We start from the raw sequence: 16,870 nt of genomic DNA on the forward strand, positions 1-16,870 counted from the left end.
GAGGCTGCACAGCACAGCAGGTTGATAAAGCAGCCATTTATTTTAGGGTCTGTCTACACTGCAGCTGCGAGCTAGTTCCCAGCCTGGGCAAACAGGCTCGCGCTAGTGGGGCTCGAGCTGGCCTGTTAAAAATAGCAGTGTGCACCTTTCGGATTGGGCAACAGTACAGGCTCTCGACCCGCTGCCCCCGGCTAGCCTGAGCCACCACTGGAGCCCCAACATCCACGCTGCTATTTTTTAGCATGCTAGCTCGAGCCCTACTAGTGCAAGTCTGTCTACCTGGCCTGGGATGCTTGCTCCCAGCTGGAGTGTAGACAGACCCTCAGAGACCTGGGCCCTGATTCTGGGCTGCGGCTTGCCCCTTTCTGCTGCTCTGGCTGTGTAAGGGGGCTGGAAACCAGCCTAATCTCCCCAGCAGAACTGGCAAAGGAGCCCTGTAGGCTCCACACAAGGGCCTGCCTGGCAAAGGGAAGGTGTGGCCGCATCACTCTGCCCTCTGAATATTCTGGGTTGCTAGAGGGTCTTTTGGGGTCCATTGCAGTCAGGATGTACGTTAGAGCAGTCCTTGCCATCCCCAAATCAGCCCCTAGCACCCCCAGAATCCAGGGGTGAAAGGTGACAGAAAGCCACTATTGCTGTCTTGATGTCTGTGGAGCTCTGTGCTCACCCGCTTGCCCATCCAGCTTGCAGGAGTGAGGGCCGTGTGCTGTTCCCTCTCACTCAAGTGCTGCCTAAATCCCCGTTTGCTGAGAAGCTGGGGTGCCTCCGGCTGCTGGCAATAGAACAAGCTGCTAACCTGTGGAAAATTCCTGTAGACCGTAAGAGGGTTGACACACTAAACCTGATGGAATTCGGTAGCAATTGAGATTCTTTCCACAGGCTTATTTTTGACCTAATCTGTGCAATTCCCTAGAAGAGAGACAAAATTTGGTATTAAATTCTATAGGATGATTAAAAAGCCTGTAGAAAGATACTCATTTTCTGAGCAGGGGTTCTCCACCTTTTCCTTTCTGAGGCCCCCCCCCCCCCCCCCCCCCCCAGTAGGCTATAAAAACTCCACGGCCCAGCTGTGTCACAACAACTGCTTTTCTGCATATAAAAGCCAAGTCGGCGTTAAGGGGTAACAAGCAGGGCAATTAATGGGACCCTTGCCACTGGGGACCCACGCCACAGGGGCACCACAAAGCTAAAGTTGCTCAGGCTTTGGCTTCAGCCCTGGGTGGTGAGGCTCGGGGCCCCGGGCTGCAGTGCTGCATGCCGGGGCTTTGGCTTTCTGCCCTGGGCTCTAGTGAGTCTAAGGCTGGGCATGCTTGGTGGACCCCCCTGAAACCTGCTCGCAGCCCCCCAGGGGGCCCTGGACCCCTGGTTGATAACCACTGCTCTATAGGACCTTTCCAAAGGGGACACCGATCTCTTCAAAGAGTTAACGGTGCAAATTGGTTCCTGCTTCCAAAAAGAGGAGCATCCAGATCTGGAGCTTGTTCCACCTTGCCAAGCCTGCACTCCCCACGAGGGGTTAAATTTCCCAGACTCTCTGGTGTCCCTGCAATACATTCCACTGAAATGCCAGGGAGGCTGATGGGTTTATCTCTCAAAGGAGAGGGAAAAAATGACTCAGTTGTAGAAAACTTCACTGAAGTAGGAAGAAGAGCACTGCAGGTTATGGCCAAAAGACACCATAGCAATGACAATTTTTCTCCTCTCCATTGTGGGTCTGAGTGAGGAGCATGGAGAATACTTTTTCCAGGCCAGTGGAGAAGTAAAATGAGAGCAGGATGGGGGCGAAGGGGATCTGTGGGGTGGTTGTAGTGTGAAGCTAGGTAAAAGGTTCATCGTTCGGTTTTTTTTAAACCCTGCGTTTGATGTAAGGACAGGACATCAAAGATGTGGGTGTGTTCTGGATTGGGATGTTAATCCAGACACACATTGCGCTGCCCTGGCTGGCTAGCCATGTTACATGGAATCAGAATGAGGATTTAATCTGCTTCTCTCACTAGTAAAGGGAAGGGTGGATGTAATACAGCACATGGCCTGCAGCACTGACTCTTCGGTCCCTCTGGTTGTCTTTAATCTGTCTGGGGGTTTTTTCTGTCCATCTGTGTCCCACAGGGCTGTGCTTTAAGAAGCATCAGTGGACACTGGGTTAAACTTGACCATGATGGACTCAGGTTGCCACAGGACCAGAGGAAGCTTTAAACAGCAGTGGCTATCCTAGGACATATGACTGCATGTACACTTATAACCAGTTAGCCCCAGCCCACAATGCAATGAATATAAACAACATTGATCCTTTCAACTCTATGAAGCGGGAAAACAGTATTCTTCTCAAGTAACAGATGGGTTAACACAGGCACAGAGAGAGTAAGTGACTTGCCTGAGGACACAGGGACAGCCAGTGTCAGAGCAGAACTGCGCAGTGGCTGGCTTCTAGCCCACACTTCCTTCCCTGTTCTCTGGTTCAAGCAGTTAGGGGTGGGACTGTCGGAGAGGAGGGGTACCAACGTTTAGGTGTTTGTGTAGCCCAAGTGGGTTTAATATCTTCCAGCTAAATGCCAATATTAGACTTGTGTTGCTGAGGGTCCCCCTTCCATTAGGTGTATCATAGTAATTGTTAAGTGTTATCTTCTGCTTCAGTCTCTCCCTCCACCACCAGAACACCCAACAAAATGGAGCCTTGGTTTTCCGCTAACCTTGCTGCAGCCCCTGTTGCTTTGGGTCCCTCCGGAAAATCGCTAGGTCCAGAGTCCAAGGCACTCACTTTATTCTGCCAGTGTGTTTCTTTCTCCCTACCACCAAAATATTCCCAAGATGGCGGTGTCCTGAAATGGATCGGCGCCGACCTGCAGTGATGACAGGCCGCTGCCTGGGGTTCCAAGGGAAAGCAGCCTTTAATCAAAGTGGTGGGTTATTAAATCCAGTGCTGATACTGGAGACTTGACATTACACTTTGCAGCCCCATTCCTCCCATTGCTACTGCTGTGCTTCAGCTCGTTCCCTTGCCCAGGCGTTGTTTATAGACCAGGGCCACATTGTCAGGTGCTAGGTATCTCTGGGCACACACCAACATGGCTGCCGTGGATGAGAAGCGGGTGTTGGGCGAGGTTGGTTCAGTCTCTTCCCTCCTCTGACTTTCCAGCCTGACTTAGTTTTCAAGGCTGCAAGTGCTGTAAAGGGGGCACCTTCACACCAGGCACATGGCAACGAATTTCTGAGGATTATTCCGGTGAACTATGCTAACATTTCTCAGTTGAGTCTGAATTTGAGCTGAGCAGCCCTGCCAGGAACAGTTGAGAGGGATCTGCCATGCTCGTTTGCCTGGCTTTAACCCTTGTTTCTCCTGGTTAATCTCTGGATCAAGCCTTAGTTGCATTCTTGTGTGCACATTTACGTGTGTTGCTGAGTGCTTGGCACGTGTAGCACATGTGATGAGGAAACAATCAGTGACAGTAAACTTAAAGTTTAGAGAATGAGAGGCAGGGTGGTCCTGGATTGGACTTGGGAAACCTGGGATCTACTCCCAGCTCTGCTACTGGCTTACGGTGTGACTTTGGGTCATTTCTCCAGTCTGGGTGTCAGTTTGCCCATCTTTAAAATGGAGAGTATTGTGTTAGGTGGAGGAATGGAGAAATAGATAAAAATGTGGGTGAGAATTTTTGCCCCACTCCCCCCCGCCCGTTTTTTGTTTTGTTTTGTTGGTTTTTTTTTTTTTTTTTTTTGGACAAGCTCTAATAACAATACTTCCTGTTCCGTGGCTAAACACTTTGAAACCATCAGATGAGATGCCCTGTGTAAGTGCTAAATATTATCAGATTAGTCAAATGCAAATGACCACCCTTCCGTGAACAGAGGAACTGCCAGACTGGACCAGACCCAAGGTCCCTCTAGGCCAACATCCTGCTTCTGACAGTAGCCAGTGCAAGACGCTTCAGAGGAATGGGCAAGAAAGTTTCATGGTTCTTCCTCTATGGAGGTGGTTGCCTTGAGGGTGGTGTCATTTGATGTTTTATAGTAAATGGAAGATGACATAGTCAGCCCCTTAGTCACTGTATAGAACAAGTCTCCTGTAGCTTACTTGGTTTGAGATCTAATGAGCTGCCTGACCCTGAGTGTCCATGTTGGCGGAGTCTCTGCTACCGGAGCATTCAGGTATGTGACTAATTCCAAGGGAGTCCGAGGAAATGACCGTCTTGTTAGTGGCAATAGTAAACAGTGTGGCTCTCTTCCCACTTACTCTGCAGACGATGGAATGTCAAGCGTCCCCTGGAGGACGTGAGGGCAGAAGACCTTCAGGAATGTATGCAGGACTTCTCCAGTCTTTGGCACGTGCTTGTTCAGTCATGCAGTGGGAGGTTTGACGCTCCTACAGCTGCAAGGAAACGCTTGGCATCCTAGAGCTGTATCCTGGCTCCTGTAAACCCATGCAAGGCTGTTGGCTTCCATTCCAAAAGCATGTTCCATGACTGTGCGCGGCAATTGACCAGTTAATTTAATGACCAGCTATGATTGTCCTCTAGCTTTTGGCCAGCCTTGCATTGCCACTTAGTGGCAGGAGCTCTGGATTGCTGTCACCAAGTGGGTTGTTCTGCGTGATTTAAGTTTTCTGGTTTATTTACCAATAATCACAAGATTTAGGAATGGAAGATAAAACCACTGTGTGCAGTCATTTTGCTCTTCATGGTATAGTTTAGTGCTTTGTACAGTCCTGTTCGAAATGTATCCAGTATTGAGGCTTCCACCATTTTCCTCGGGAGGCTGTTCCACATGCTAGTCGTTTCATTAAGATTTTTGATTATATTTTTCTGTTCATCCTAAATACTTTTCGTCTTGATTTTTATCTCATTCCTCTTAGTTATGCCCCTTTGTAAACTGTTTGCCACCTTCTTTGGTGTTTAAACAAACTCCAGGATTATTGTATTTCAGTGTTTTGTATAAAGGTGGTCTGCTGATGCAAGAGCAGGAGGAATATCCGGTAGTAGCAGGGAGGTGGTATTACCTCTATATATGGTAGAGATGATACCGTTGCTGGAATCCTGTGCCCAGTTCTGGCATCCTTGCTTCTAAAAAGTGTCAAAAATTGGAAAGGGTTGGTGAAAGAGCTACAAGAATGATATAAGGTCTGGAAAACATGCCTTATAGTGAGAGACTTAAGAAGCTTGATCTATTTAGTTTATCCAAAAGAAGGTTATGACATGACTTGATCCCGGCTTGCAAATACCTACAGGAGGTATTTCTGACAGTAACCAGCTCTTTAATCTGGCAGAAAGACCTCACAAGATCCAGTGGCTAGAAGCTGAAGCCAGATCAATTCAGACGAGAAATAAGATGTACGTTTTAAGTGAGGGTAATGAACCACTGGAACAATTAACCTAAGGATGTAGCAGATTCTTCATCACTTAAAGTCTTTAAATCATGACTGGGTATATTTCTAAACAGACTCCTGTAGCTCAAAAAGAAGTTATGGGCTTGATGCAGAAATTACTGGTGAGTTTCCCTGGCTTGTGTTATGCAGGTGGTCAGACTAGGTAATCATAATAGTAGTTCTCACCATAAAATCTATGAAACTATGAAACTCTGACTAGAATACACCGCAACGGGACTTTTCTCTGGTGATTTCTGGCATGACTTCAGTGTTTGTTCTCAAATTATGGCCCCGTTCACTTCTCATTGTCTCTGCAGTTTTGACGAGGGGAGTAGTGTGGAGGAGTAGGGTCTAAGTGATGCAGAGCTGATGGCAGGAGAGGCAGTAGCTCAACTGTAATGAATCTTTAATGCAGAGTTAATTGTGTGTAGAGATGACTCCCACCAGCATTTATTGGGAAGTGCTGGTTTAAACATCATCTGGGCCATACCTCTCATCTTACCTTATTGCTCTGGTCTCTCTTTGGTAAACAGCGTCCAAGAGGGACTGTATCGAGAAGTTTGGCCCGAATACTGTGGAACGTATTACCAAGGATGATGACGCCATCTGCACTACTGAATATTCCAGGATTGTGCCTTTAGAAAACGGAGAGGTAAGCTATTGCTCTAGGCCTTTATTTCCTTGAAGAGCTGTCTTTCTCAGGGTGGGGGAGGAATCAGGTGGCTGAAATAAATGAAGGGATCTCTGAGGAGCTCCAGGTACTCTTCTGCGGCTGGAAATGCTTCCACTTGTGTAGGGTGGGGAAAGAGCCTCATGTAAGGCTCAGAGGATGCTCCTCACTCTTTCCTCAGGTGGAGGAGGACTGGCTGGGACTTGGTTGCTGACTGTCTCTGTACTACACTGCCAGGCACTTCTTCCTCCTATGGCTAAGCAAGCATTTGGCCCTCCAGGGAACCAGACATCACGAGCAGAGCTGGGCTTTTCTCTGTTGCAAGGGTCACCAGGCTGGCTTCAGACATCTGAGGATGATGATGCATCTTCCCTAGTGGTGGGGGAAACTGCATGACTTGTAGCCTGTTTCCTTCAGAGCACATGTCAGTGTTGATAAATGGCTATGAGATGTGGTGGCCTGGGGAATCTGGTGCACCCTGTTGTCAAATTCTGCTGTACACATGGGGATCTGTTTCAGCTGTTCAGATACTACCGTAGTCTGTGTATCCACCCCCAGACTGTGCTGGAACCAGGAAGGGTCATAACAAAATGCAAGGAGTTCAGCAAACCGCAGACATTCTTGTTTATAAAACACACTGTTCTGCCCAGTTGGAGGACTTTGAGCTTGGCAGCAAGGACTTAGATTTCAGAGAAAGGCAAAGTGGAATGGGTGGGCTGTCAAAACCCTGCCCTTTCACATGTAAACTTGGGATCTGCGGCCACGATGCAGGTGGATTTTTGTGGGAGCATCTTGTTAATCCCCATTTAAGAATTCGGCTCTGAAGCCATCTGCATGACTTGGAGGCTGTGTTTGCTTAGGCTCTGCCAGTGCTATGTTTCTCCAACTTCACATGTGCTCTGCTGTAGTTAAAGTCTTTCTCCTGTCCAAGAGCTGCAGAAGAAAAACCTAAGTGAATATGGGCAGTTACTTGCACTGGAATGGACCCTTCAGAAGTACTGACCATAAAAGGGTCTGAGTTTAGAGGGGGAGAAACGTCTTCCATACAAATCCTGACTTGGCCATTGTCAAAGCCTGGGTCGACTGGCTTATGCTGTGTTTAATGTCTACCTATTAGTTTGGCCACAAGATTGGGTTGAAGGGGAGAGGATCTGTTTGTTTTTATGCTGCTGCCTTTCGCTGTAGTATCTGAGCAGCTTCCATGTAAAATCTGTGGTGTTAGCCAAGTTCCTAGTGGACTTCATAGACTCTCTGGCATCTCTCCCTTTTTGGGATCAAAACTCTGTTTGGGGAGGGTTTTTTAGTGGGCTGTCTCTAGGGGCTAGGAATCGAAGGGGCTGTGAGGGTGGTATCATTCTTATGGTTTTCTGGATGCTGGTAGATGCTCTTCAGAAGTGGCTCCTTTTTGCAAGTTGTGTCCATGGACTGCAGTTGAATGTCAGCCATTTTTGGAAACACAACGTGTAGCTAGTTGATTCAATCTACTGGGGTCGGAAAGAACTTGCGGTTATCAGAGGGAGGCGTTAATTTTCTGTCTGCCTGAAGGTTTGTGCTGTGTGTTTCTCATTCTGGATCCGCAGATTGTCGTCTCGCTGGTAAACGGGCGCCCGGGAGCCATGAACTTCTCGTATTCACCTCTCCTGCGGAATTTCACCAAAGCCACTAACATCAGACTGCGCTTCCTGCAGACCAACACGCTGCTTGGGCACCTGATGGGCAAAGCCCTAAGGGACCCGACTGTGACCAGGAGGGTGAGATGCTTCGAGATGCTAATGAGGGAGGAGTAGGTTTGGTACCATGTGCCTTGGAAAATAGTTCATTTGTGATGTAGAACATGCGGCTCTGGTAACAAGTCAGTGCCTTGAGTCAAGGTTTTTTGTTGAGGGCTGCTGGGTAGGATTCAGCACAATGGGGAAACTATTTTGCAAGTGTTGTCCAAAAGGCAGGCCTTTGTATGTTCTCCTTTTACAGTCTCTTTCAAACAGACTGATATACTTTGTCTGAATGAAAACAATGTGGAGTCCTTGTGGCACCTTAGAGACTAACAAATTTATTTGGGCATAAGCTCGTGACCACTACAAAAGTGACTTTTTCTCCCTTGGTATTCTACTGTTAATTGAATTGTCTCGTTAGACTGACCCCCACACTTGTAAGGCAGCTCCCATCTTTTCATGTACTATGTGTATATACCTGCTACTGTATTTTCCACTCCATGCATCTGATGAAGTGGGTTCTAGCCCATGAAAGCTTATGCCCAAATAAACGTGTTAGTCTCTAAGGTGCCACAAGGACTCCGTGATCACTAACAGGTGTTACTGCAGCCCAGGGAAATGTTGGCCAGGAGTCTGAGAACATGCAGTGTCGTTTGCCAGTGGGAGGGTGAAAGCACCCGTGTGGCTTCTGCCTAAAGATCCTAAGGCCAGCTCTTTCTGTGCTCTCCCAGTATTACTACAGCATCAAAGATATCAGCATTGGAGGGCGCTGCGTCTGCCATGGCCATGCGGACGTCTGTGATGCCAAGGACCCTACTGACCCCTATAGGTAAGACCTTCAAAATTCCATAATTCTGGTGTTTGTGTCGAGATATTAAAACTGACTGTGCTATGAAAGAAGGAAGGCTTCTGCGATTAAGGAACTGGATCGGGAGCCAAGAGACCTGTATTCTAATACCACTTCTGTCACAAATGTCCTGAGATAACCTCATACCATGGATCAGTCGCCATGCGATATGCCAGTAACTTTCTTGTTCTTGCCTGTGTGATGGGGTAGTGGTTCTGCAATTGCATACAGCTGAGTCATTCAAAAGAGCAAGATTATTAGTGGACCCACATTGCCTTAGCTAGACCCCACTGTCTGGTTTTCAAAATGTTTCATTCTGCAGACACCCGAGAAGGCGTCTGTGGACCCACTGCCACAGTGAAATTTCTGCTACTTGGAGTCAAGTCAGGGTGTTGGATCTCTCAGTGATGTCCCCTAGAGCAATGGTTCTCAAACTTTTGTATTGGTGACCCCTTTCACACAGCAAGCCTCTGAGTGTGACCCCCCCCATATAAATTAAAATACATTTAAAAATATTTAACACTATTATAAATGCTGGAGGTGAAGCGGGATTTGGGGGTGGAGGCTGACAGCTCACGATAACCTCGCAACCCCCAATTTGGGAATCCCTGCCCTAGAGCTGTGGATTTCTGTTCTACAAATCAAACTTTGCACAGACTGTTTTTGTGGGGTGCATATGAGGCAGCTAGGGAGAAGCCTTTTTTTAAACATTCTCAGCCTTACGTTTTTTCCTGAATTAAAGCCCTAAAATGTAAGCACATACTTAAAGCACATGCTCAAGTGCTTTCCTGAATTGGGTCCTAGAGATGTCACAGGAGAACTTCTCTTGTCCAGATCGTTTGACACACTGGTGGGATAAGAGGCTGTCTTCAGAGAAAGGACTCAAATAGCTATCTCCGTAATCTGTGGGAAGTTAGCTTGAACCAACAGTTTTGTCCTCTGCCCTCTTACCGTCTTTAAAGAGGGGGGTGGGAAAACATTCTGCCGTGGCAATGCTAAAATCTTGCCAACCTATCTGTTTGTTCTGTGGTTGGTTCTTATCCCAAAAATAATTGAGATCTCTCTCTCTCTCTCTCATGTCTCCTTTGCACAGCTGTCTATTGTCTAGTTGGGTATAACAAACAATTTACCTCATTACAGAAGAAGGCAAAAGTACAAGATTAAAAACTTAAAAAAACAAACAAAAAAAAAACAAACAATCCAATCTTCATGTTGGCAGGTTACTTATGTGTAGCAATTGCACAACTAAATAAATCCTTGACACCTGATGTTTAGATATAAGCATCAGAGATTCACTTAGTTGGGTTGCAACAGACAAAACATCATTTGGATCCAAAGTGTAGGTGGAAGGCAAAGCTCTCCAGTTTTGCTGGGAACATGTATGGTCCGTGTTCCAGTATAATACGGTGTCAGGTTTTAAACAAAACATTCCATTGTCAAAGGGGGAGAAAAAGGCAAAATAAAAAGCAAGGCCTCGAAGTGCAAAGCGAGTAATGAACATGTGTGAGCTAGCAGGGGGAGGAGTTGGAAACTATTGCTTTAATTTAAAGAAAAAACTCTCACTAAACTGAGATTAAGAAACATGCCCCTATAAAACTGGGCAGCTTCAGTGGGTGAAGTCCGGTTCCTAGCAGACTGTGATCCATTATGCAAACCAGGGCCACCACAGTGGGCAACCCAGTTTAGCAGCCTTAGCAGAGTGGCTGAGGACTGAACTCTCCCTCACTTCTAGCACTGGTCTCTCCCCGTTAGGCTCAGAGCAGTTTGTTGGGGTCATGTAGGTAGCTGAGCAGACACAGTGCTGAGGCCTTCATTGTATCCTGGCACTTGCATAGCCCCCATTGCTATAATATCCAAGTGCTAAACAGCTTTTCGTACATTTATCCTCACAACACGCTGGTGAGGTGGGGATTGTGCTGATGGGAAACTGAGGGACAGCGGAGATGAAGGGTCTTTCCCAAGCTCATGCAAGAAACTTGTGGTCAAGCTGCGAATTTACCCCCCCGTCTCTGCAGTTCCAGACCAGGGCCTTATCCTCGAGACCATCCTACCATTCAGGATCATTGCCAAGAGTCTTTCATGAGTGGAAAATTCGCTACGAGCCCAGCGCCAACTCTTTGGTGCACACTGAGAAATGCTTGACTCTATATTTGTCTCATAAAATCAGTGGGACTGCTCATGGGAATAAGGGGCTCACTGCTGGCCCCACTCATTGGGAGCACTGGCTATGCCGAATTCTTCTTCTTCTTCTTCTTTTTTTTTTTTCCCTTCAATAAAATTGATATGAAGGCGTAAATGGCTGTCTTTACGAACCAGCAAGAACCACAAAGCTGTTACATTTCTGGCCTGTAGGACCCTCCTTGTCTGCGTTTCCAGCTAGAAACTCCACATAGTTCCTGATAACCATGAAAGCATTGAGTCTTAGCCATCTGTTTGCAGCCTGTGTTGCTGTCATGAATGGGCTGGGTAGGTTCAGCTGGACCTGATGAAGCTTGAGTTTCTTTCTCATACGGATCATGTAATGGTTTTGGATCTTGTAAAGTGAAATTCCAGCAGGTCCCAGCCAAGGTTAAAATCCGCTAAGAATTAAAACAAAGGAGGTATTGAAAAGCAAGTCTGCGTTTGGGGTATTCGTCTCTCTCCTAACAAATAGTTCAGTAAAGATGTGAACTGGATAATTCCTTGATTTCGTTTGAAAACTAGGTGTTGCTAGACGTGTTTGTTGTCTTCTGTCAGTGCTGCAAGAATAAAGCAGATGCACCAGTGGAGAGTGGTTGTTTAGCATAGAGTGACCTTGGTGTGTGTGACTACGTAGCTGGGGATGCTCCCGAGAGGAGGCTAAAGTGAGGGGAGGACAGACCTGCTGGATCCTGGCCAAACACCAGCTCTGTTCATTATTATATTCTGATTTCCAGAATCCCACTTTGGTTTCATTTGGATGCATTTGTTGTCTTCGCTCCTTGTCCCAAATGGCTGGGTAGCATTGCAGCACGCTGTTTAAACAGCTGCCACATTTCACTCCAGAGTTGGCTGCTCTTGCCTAGTGGGGAAAGTGTTTCCTAGTTGTGTTCTTTGTATAGTCGGCGAGTAACGTCTGCAAGGCCCTTTGGGATATGTCTGCACTGTGTAAACGGAAGAATATAAAATGGAACCACTGTAAACTGATAGCAAACCAGACGATATAAACGCGGCACTGGAAGTGCAGCGAGAGAGGCAGCCAGCTGTAATTCAGCAGTAATTCTAGCATGGTTTAGCTTCCAGGGAGGAAGACATGGTCAGAACTGCAACTGCAAAGAAGAGATGGGAAGCAAGCTCCTCCTGCTTGCCTTATCTGAGCTCCATGGGAATTGAGTTGGGTGGTTGGAGAGAAATAGGATTAATTTGAATTTTCAGTGGAGGAATACTCCCATTTTTCAAAGGCTTTGACAGCAGCAGTTCGTAGCCTCCCAGCAGAGCGGGTATGCAGAGATAATTAGGCCCAATGATGCAACGTCTCTGTGGCATGAAGACGTGGAGCTGGTGCATTGAGATACCTAGCTTGACATTGCATGACGGGAGGGTGGTGAGGCTGTCAGCAGACGCAGCTGTGGGCTTTGAGCCTGACGGGGTTATCGTGTCATCTACGGCAGCTGTTAGGGCCTCATCGTCCCCTCATAAATCTGTGTGTAACCCTCCTGGCTGGGAAGCGCAGTGTATCTGACCGCATGTGTCCTACATCTTCAAATGCCAGGGCTTTGACAGCAGCAAGACAAGAAGATACAAATAGAGGGAAGGCTGGAATTTTCTTTTTTGTTCTGGATGAATTAAAATCCTGATGGTATCTCAGCATTTACTGTGCTGAACGTTGGGAGGTGGCTGTCTGGACAGGTTGTATTGATTTCCCAATTGGTTGGAATATACAAAAGTTTTGTGAAAACCACTCTCTGATGCTGTCCAGTGAGGATCCCTCTGGCACCGATCTGACTTGTAAATCTCCCACATGAAATCTGGGACCTTTGCGCTTAGTTAGGAGAACTGTTTCCTGCTCCCATAAGACTCCTGACCGTCTTGTGGTCTGAGAGGAGTGGAATCAAGGCTCACTTCGATTACAAACCCTCTGGGGCAGGGATTGTCCTTTGTTCTGTATTTGTACAGCACCTTGCACAACGGCATCTGGTCTGTGACTGAGGGTTCAAGGTGTCACCGCAATACAAATAATCACAGAAATATAGGGCTGGAAGGGACTTCAGGAGGTTATCTAGTTCCTCCCTCCATGCTGAGACAGGATTAAATATACCTGGATTCAGTATAGTAAATGGTAAGTGTCCGTTTCCTCCAGATACGAAGGCAATATAAAATCACATTGTTGGGATGTGGCATTTTGTTGGCTTTTGCCAACTGTTGGGCAGAAAGGCAGTTCGTGATTGAAATACAAGCAGTCTGTTTTCAAGACAGTTTGGAGGGAAGAATTGTGCATTTCTGTCAGTCTGCAGAAATCCCATTTAGACTGGGTTTGCTAGGTGGGACAGTCTAGTGGTTTTAGCACAGGGCATGATGGGAAACGTTTGTTTTGGAAAGTTTCAGCAGAGACATGGGTGCATTTGGGGAGCTGTTGGTGAAGATTGAGACTCTGTATGTGGGAAGCCTGTATCACCCATGCCTACACACAGTGTATCACACAAAAGAGGGGTGGTAGGGTCTGGTCCAGCTTCCACTGAAATCACTGCGGGAGTTGAGTGGGAATCGGTTTCAGGCTCTAAGTCTCCTAGCTTGATAGTTAGCAAGTATTTCAACCCCTTCTAAGGCGGCTGTCCCATTTGCGCCAGAAGGCGGCTGCTGCTGCCAGGATGATCACATGCTCTTCAGTTTTCTTCCAGTTTCCATCTCGCTCCCCTCAGATGTGAATATGGGCCTTTCTTGGCTGCTAATGCCCCCCTTTCCTAGTGGACATGTATGGGGCCTTGGCTCCACGATACCTGCCACTGGGCTTGTCCCTAGCGCGCACACCCATGCTTGCATGGCCTGGGCCAACCCACCCCCCAGAAATTCAAAAGTGAAGTTGGGTGAGTTAAAGAGTTTGGCAAAGCTCCCACGTGTGATGAAGCACGTCTCCAACGCCAATCGGCAGTCTATAAATGGGAGTAGATGACATTGTTTATCTAGCTTATGTGGGTTTTCGTCGAAGTCCCAAGATGCAGGGACAGCATCTTCCTCCTCACAAATTCGCACTACACAAATGTCTGAGCAGCGTATTTTTCACAGGGCTTGGATTTAGTGTGTATGGAGTGTGGGAGGCGGAAGGCACAATTCCCTTTGTTCCCAAGGGTTCTGATCCTGCCCTTATTGAAGTCAATGGCAAAACTCCCAATTAGCTTCAGTGGGACCCAGCTGAAGCCCAAAGGCTCATACCAAATGGAATTGCACTGCATTAGGGACGTTCCTCTGGCTAAGGGTATCCTTCTCCTTCCACGTGCTGGAATGCAGCAGGGCCAGAAATAGTCCCTTCACCTGACCGAAGACAGGAGAGAAAAGATGAGCATCTCTGGGGCTCTGACATACTTCAGAGTGGCCCAGGCACGCAGACAAAGATTCCCAGGCAGGGATTCCCTGCTAACAAGCAGATACCAGGCCAGGATCAGAGGGCAGCAGCTCATTTACAATGGCAGATAGTCTTGTTGAAATGACTTTGGAAGGACCCCAAGTATTGTCTGTATCTGTCTGATAAGAGCAACTGTTTTCTTTCAGGTCCATGCCCCCTGTCACAGATGCCGAAGCATTGGTGTGGGGGGTAAAAGGGGGGGGGGGGACAGTGAGCCATCGGAAGGGCATCCCATCTGCTGCTGCTATAGGATAGCCAGCAAAATTCACTAGTCTTTTGGAGGCCTGGTCAGTCAGAAAACGATTGTGCCAGGGGATGAATTATATGGGTGTTGCTACTATCGGGAGGTTCTGAAGGATAGTTTGTTCTGTCCCAGGCTGATTTCAGAAGGGAGGCCAACATTGTATGGTGGCAGCTTTGTTCGGGCTGAGCTTTGGCTCCTTCAGTTGGCTGGCTCTCCCCTGGCACCCCCAGGGTCAGCAGAGTTTTGTGCAGCAATCAGGGCTCTTGACCGTTTCAGTTACCTGGGCTCCAGCCCAATCCAGATGCACCAGCACTTGAGGGTTTCAGACTGCATCCGGCCACAGCTGCTCAGACTCCCCTTTGGCAATGTCACTGCCAAGGGAAAGGCTGTGGTTTTATTTCATGGCAGAACAACCAGGAAATGCGGGTGTGATAGGAGCACGCCCCTGGCTCCCTCTCCTCCTTTGTATAGTCTTGATCAATGAAGTATGTAAATATTGTAACTCAAGCCCATTTGTCCATAATTCACTAGCAGAGCATATTCTGCCCAAGGTGCTGCTGAGCTTCAATAACAAGTGAAGGTTTAGCCAGCCTTAAACAGCAGGGCAAAATAGATATCTAGTTCTTACTCTGAAATATGCATTTTATGTTCAAGGGACCCCATCTTGGCTGACCCGGGAGTTGAACTAGGGACTTGTAGACCTATAGGCGCAAGTCTCTACAGCTTGAACTAAAGAGCCTGGCTCTGTGGCTGGGGCTATAGCAGATTTTGGGCACAGAGGGGGATGCAATAATCCCATCCACCAGCAGGTTATGCAAGTTCTTCCACACAGGGATCACGTTTTCCTTGTGTGTGTTTTTGAATAGCTCCTACCACAGTGGGGAGATGGGGCCTCTAGGTGTTACCTGAATACATGTAACAAATCGTGTCTTCTTTTAAGCAAGTTGTAGGCAGGGGCCAGAAGGTTTGGAGTCTTGGGGTTGGTTCCTTGTGGAAAAGCACCCAAAAGATGAGGTATTTATCTGATCTCGCTCCTGAGTCTGCAAAAGCTGATAAGAGCAGGCTTCCTGGTGATGTCACTGCAGAATGAGTTACCGCTGCGGTGCAGTGGGACAAGATTCCTCACTTGACTAGTGAGAATTCTTGCCTGGCGCCTTCTGGGCTGCCTGTCTAGTCAGCGCAAAGCTACTTACGCTAGCTACTAAAACCAGGACATGCATTTCTTAGCATTGGCGGTTAGCCTCTAAGACTGAAAGATGCTGCTTTAATTTCAAGCTGCTCACCCAGTATGTGTTCCTCTCTTCTTAGCGATCCATGTCTCTCCCGCACTCCTGACTTCATGCTTTTTTTGTCAGCATTGCCCCTTATGCTCTAGGGGACAAGTTTCCACTCCCCATGCATCAAGAAACCTCACCCAGGCCAATTTCAGATCCCTCTGTTAATTCTTTAACTCTTCCTTCCAGCACTGCATCCCGGTCATACGCGCTATCTGCTCCCTGCTGCCGTATTTCACCTCAGTCATTTGTAGAGATGGGTGGGAAAGGGGCAGTTTTGTGAACAGATTTCAATTTTTTCAATTATTTATTTAAATTTTTGAAATTTTCTGGGGGGGTTTTTTGGATGAAAAAAAGAGTTTGTGTTTTGTTTTTCTTCCCTTCTTTCTCTCCCCCCCCCCCCCCCCCCAGAGAAAAATGTGATGGTGGGAGTGTTTTGTATTTGTCCAGAAATCAGTAAATTTAAAATACACAAAAACTTTTGTGTTTGAAAAAGGCCTTTTTTTGTTTTGAAAAGCTGTCTTGAATGAAAAGTGTTGATCATTTGTTTTGTGCCTGTCTAAACTGCAAAATCCTCCAGGCAGGGACCTAGTCCAGTGTGTTTGCGGAGAGCCCTGGGCATCAATAGCCTGGCATAAATGACCTGTTCTCACTTGTCCTCCCAAACCCGAACGCTTGCACAAAGAAGCATCTGTCCCCTGATCTGTGAATGCTGCCTGAAGAGAAGCAGGTCCTCTTGTGCTGTTACTTCTAGCGCTGGTCAGAAATTTTTCATCGGAACGAATAAAGTGTTTTACCAAAACTTGAAATTTTTTGTGGGAAAATTTCAGTTTTGCGGAAAATTTCATTTTCCACTGGGAAAATCGAAATGACAGCTCCCCATCTACCTGCCTGGAAGGCTCTTGTCGGTTTCACTTTCAGTCTGAAGGATGCCGGCAGATGCTGAACACCATGGCTCTCTGCCTTCCCACCTCTCCCCCAGCTCTGGGGCCGGAGATACAGTGAGCCCAGGCTGCTCTGTGCGTCTCCCAAAGTGGAATTGTTCTTGAAGTTGCTTCCCAGTAAAATTTTTGTGATTTTTAACTTTTCATCACAGTTCGAGACTTTTCACATTGTTGGGGGGGAAAGAATTCTTTTTTCCTGGGAAGGCATTTCTGTTTTCTGGCCAGCTCTCATTATTTCCCCA

At 47.3% G+C, this 16,870-nt stretch overlaps 1 protein-coding gene across 5 annotated transcripts in view; it reads left to right on the forward strand.

The window, feature by feature from the left end:
- Positions 1-16,870, forward strand: part of LAMA5 (laminin subunit alpha 5) — a 168,993-nt gene that overhangs the window by 69,602 nt on the left and 82,521 nt on the right. For all 5 annotated transcript variants that reach the window (XM_043527389.1, XM_037915641.2, XM_043527390.1 and 2 more), the window contains exons 4-6: positions 5,893-6,011; positions 7,610-7,780; positions 8,473-8,570. In XM_043527389.1, the coding sequence (XP_043383324.1) occupies positions 5,893-6,011; positions 7,610-7,780; positions 8,473-8,570 (388 nt within the window). The remainder of the gene's footprint in view (positions 1-5,892; positions 6,012-7,609; positions 7,781-8,472; positions 8,571-16,870) is intronic.

Source organism: Chelonia mydas, chromosome 13 (assembly GCF_015237465.2).
Source record: "Chelonia mydas isolate rCheMyd1 chromosome 13, rCheMyd1.pri.v2, whole genome shotgun sequence".
NCBI classification, from domain to species: domain Eukaryota; kingdom Metazoa; phylum Chordata; order Testudines; family Cheloniidae; genus Chelonia; species Chelonia mydas.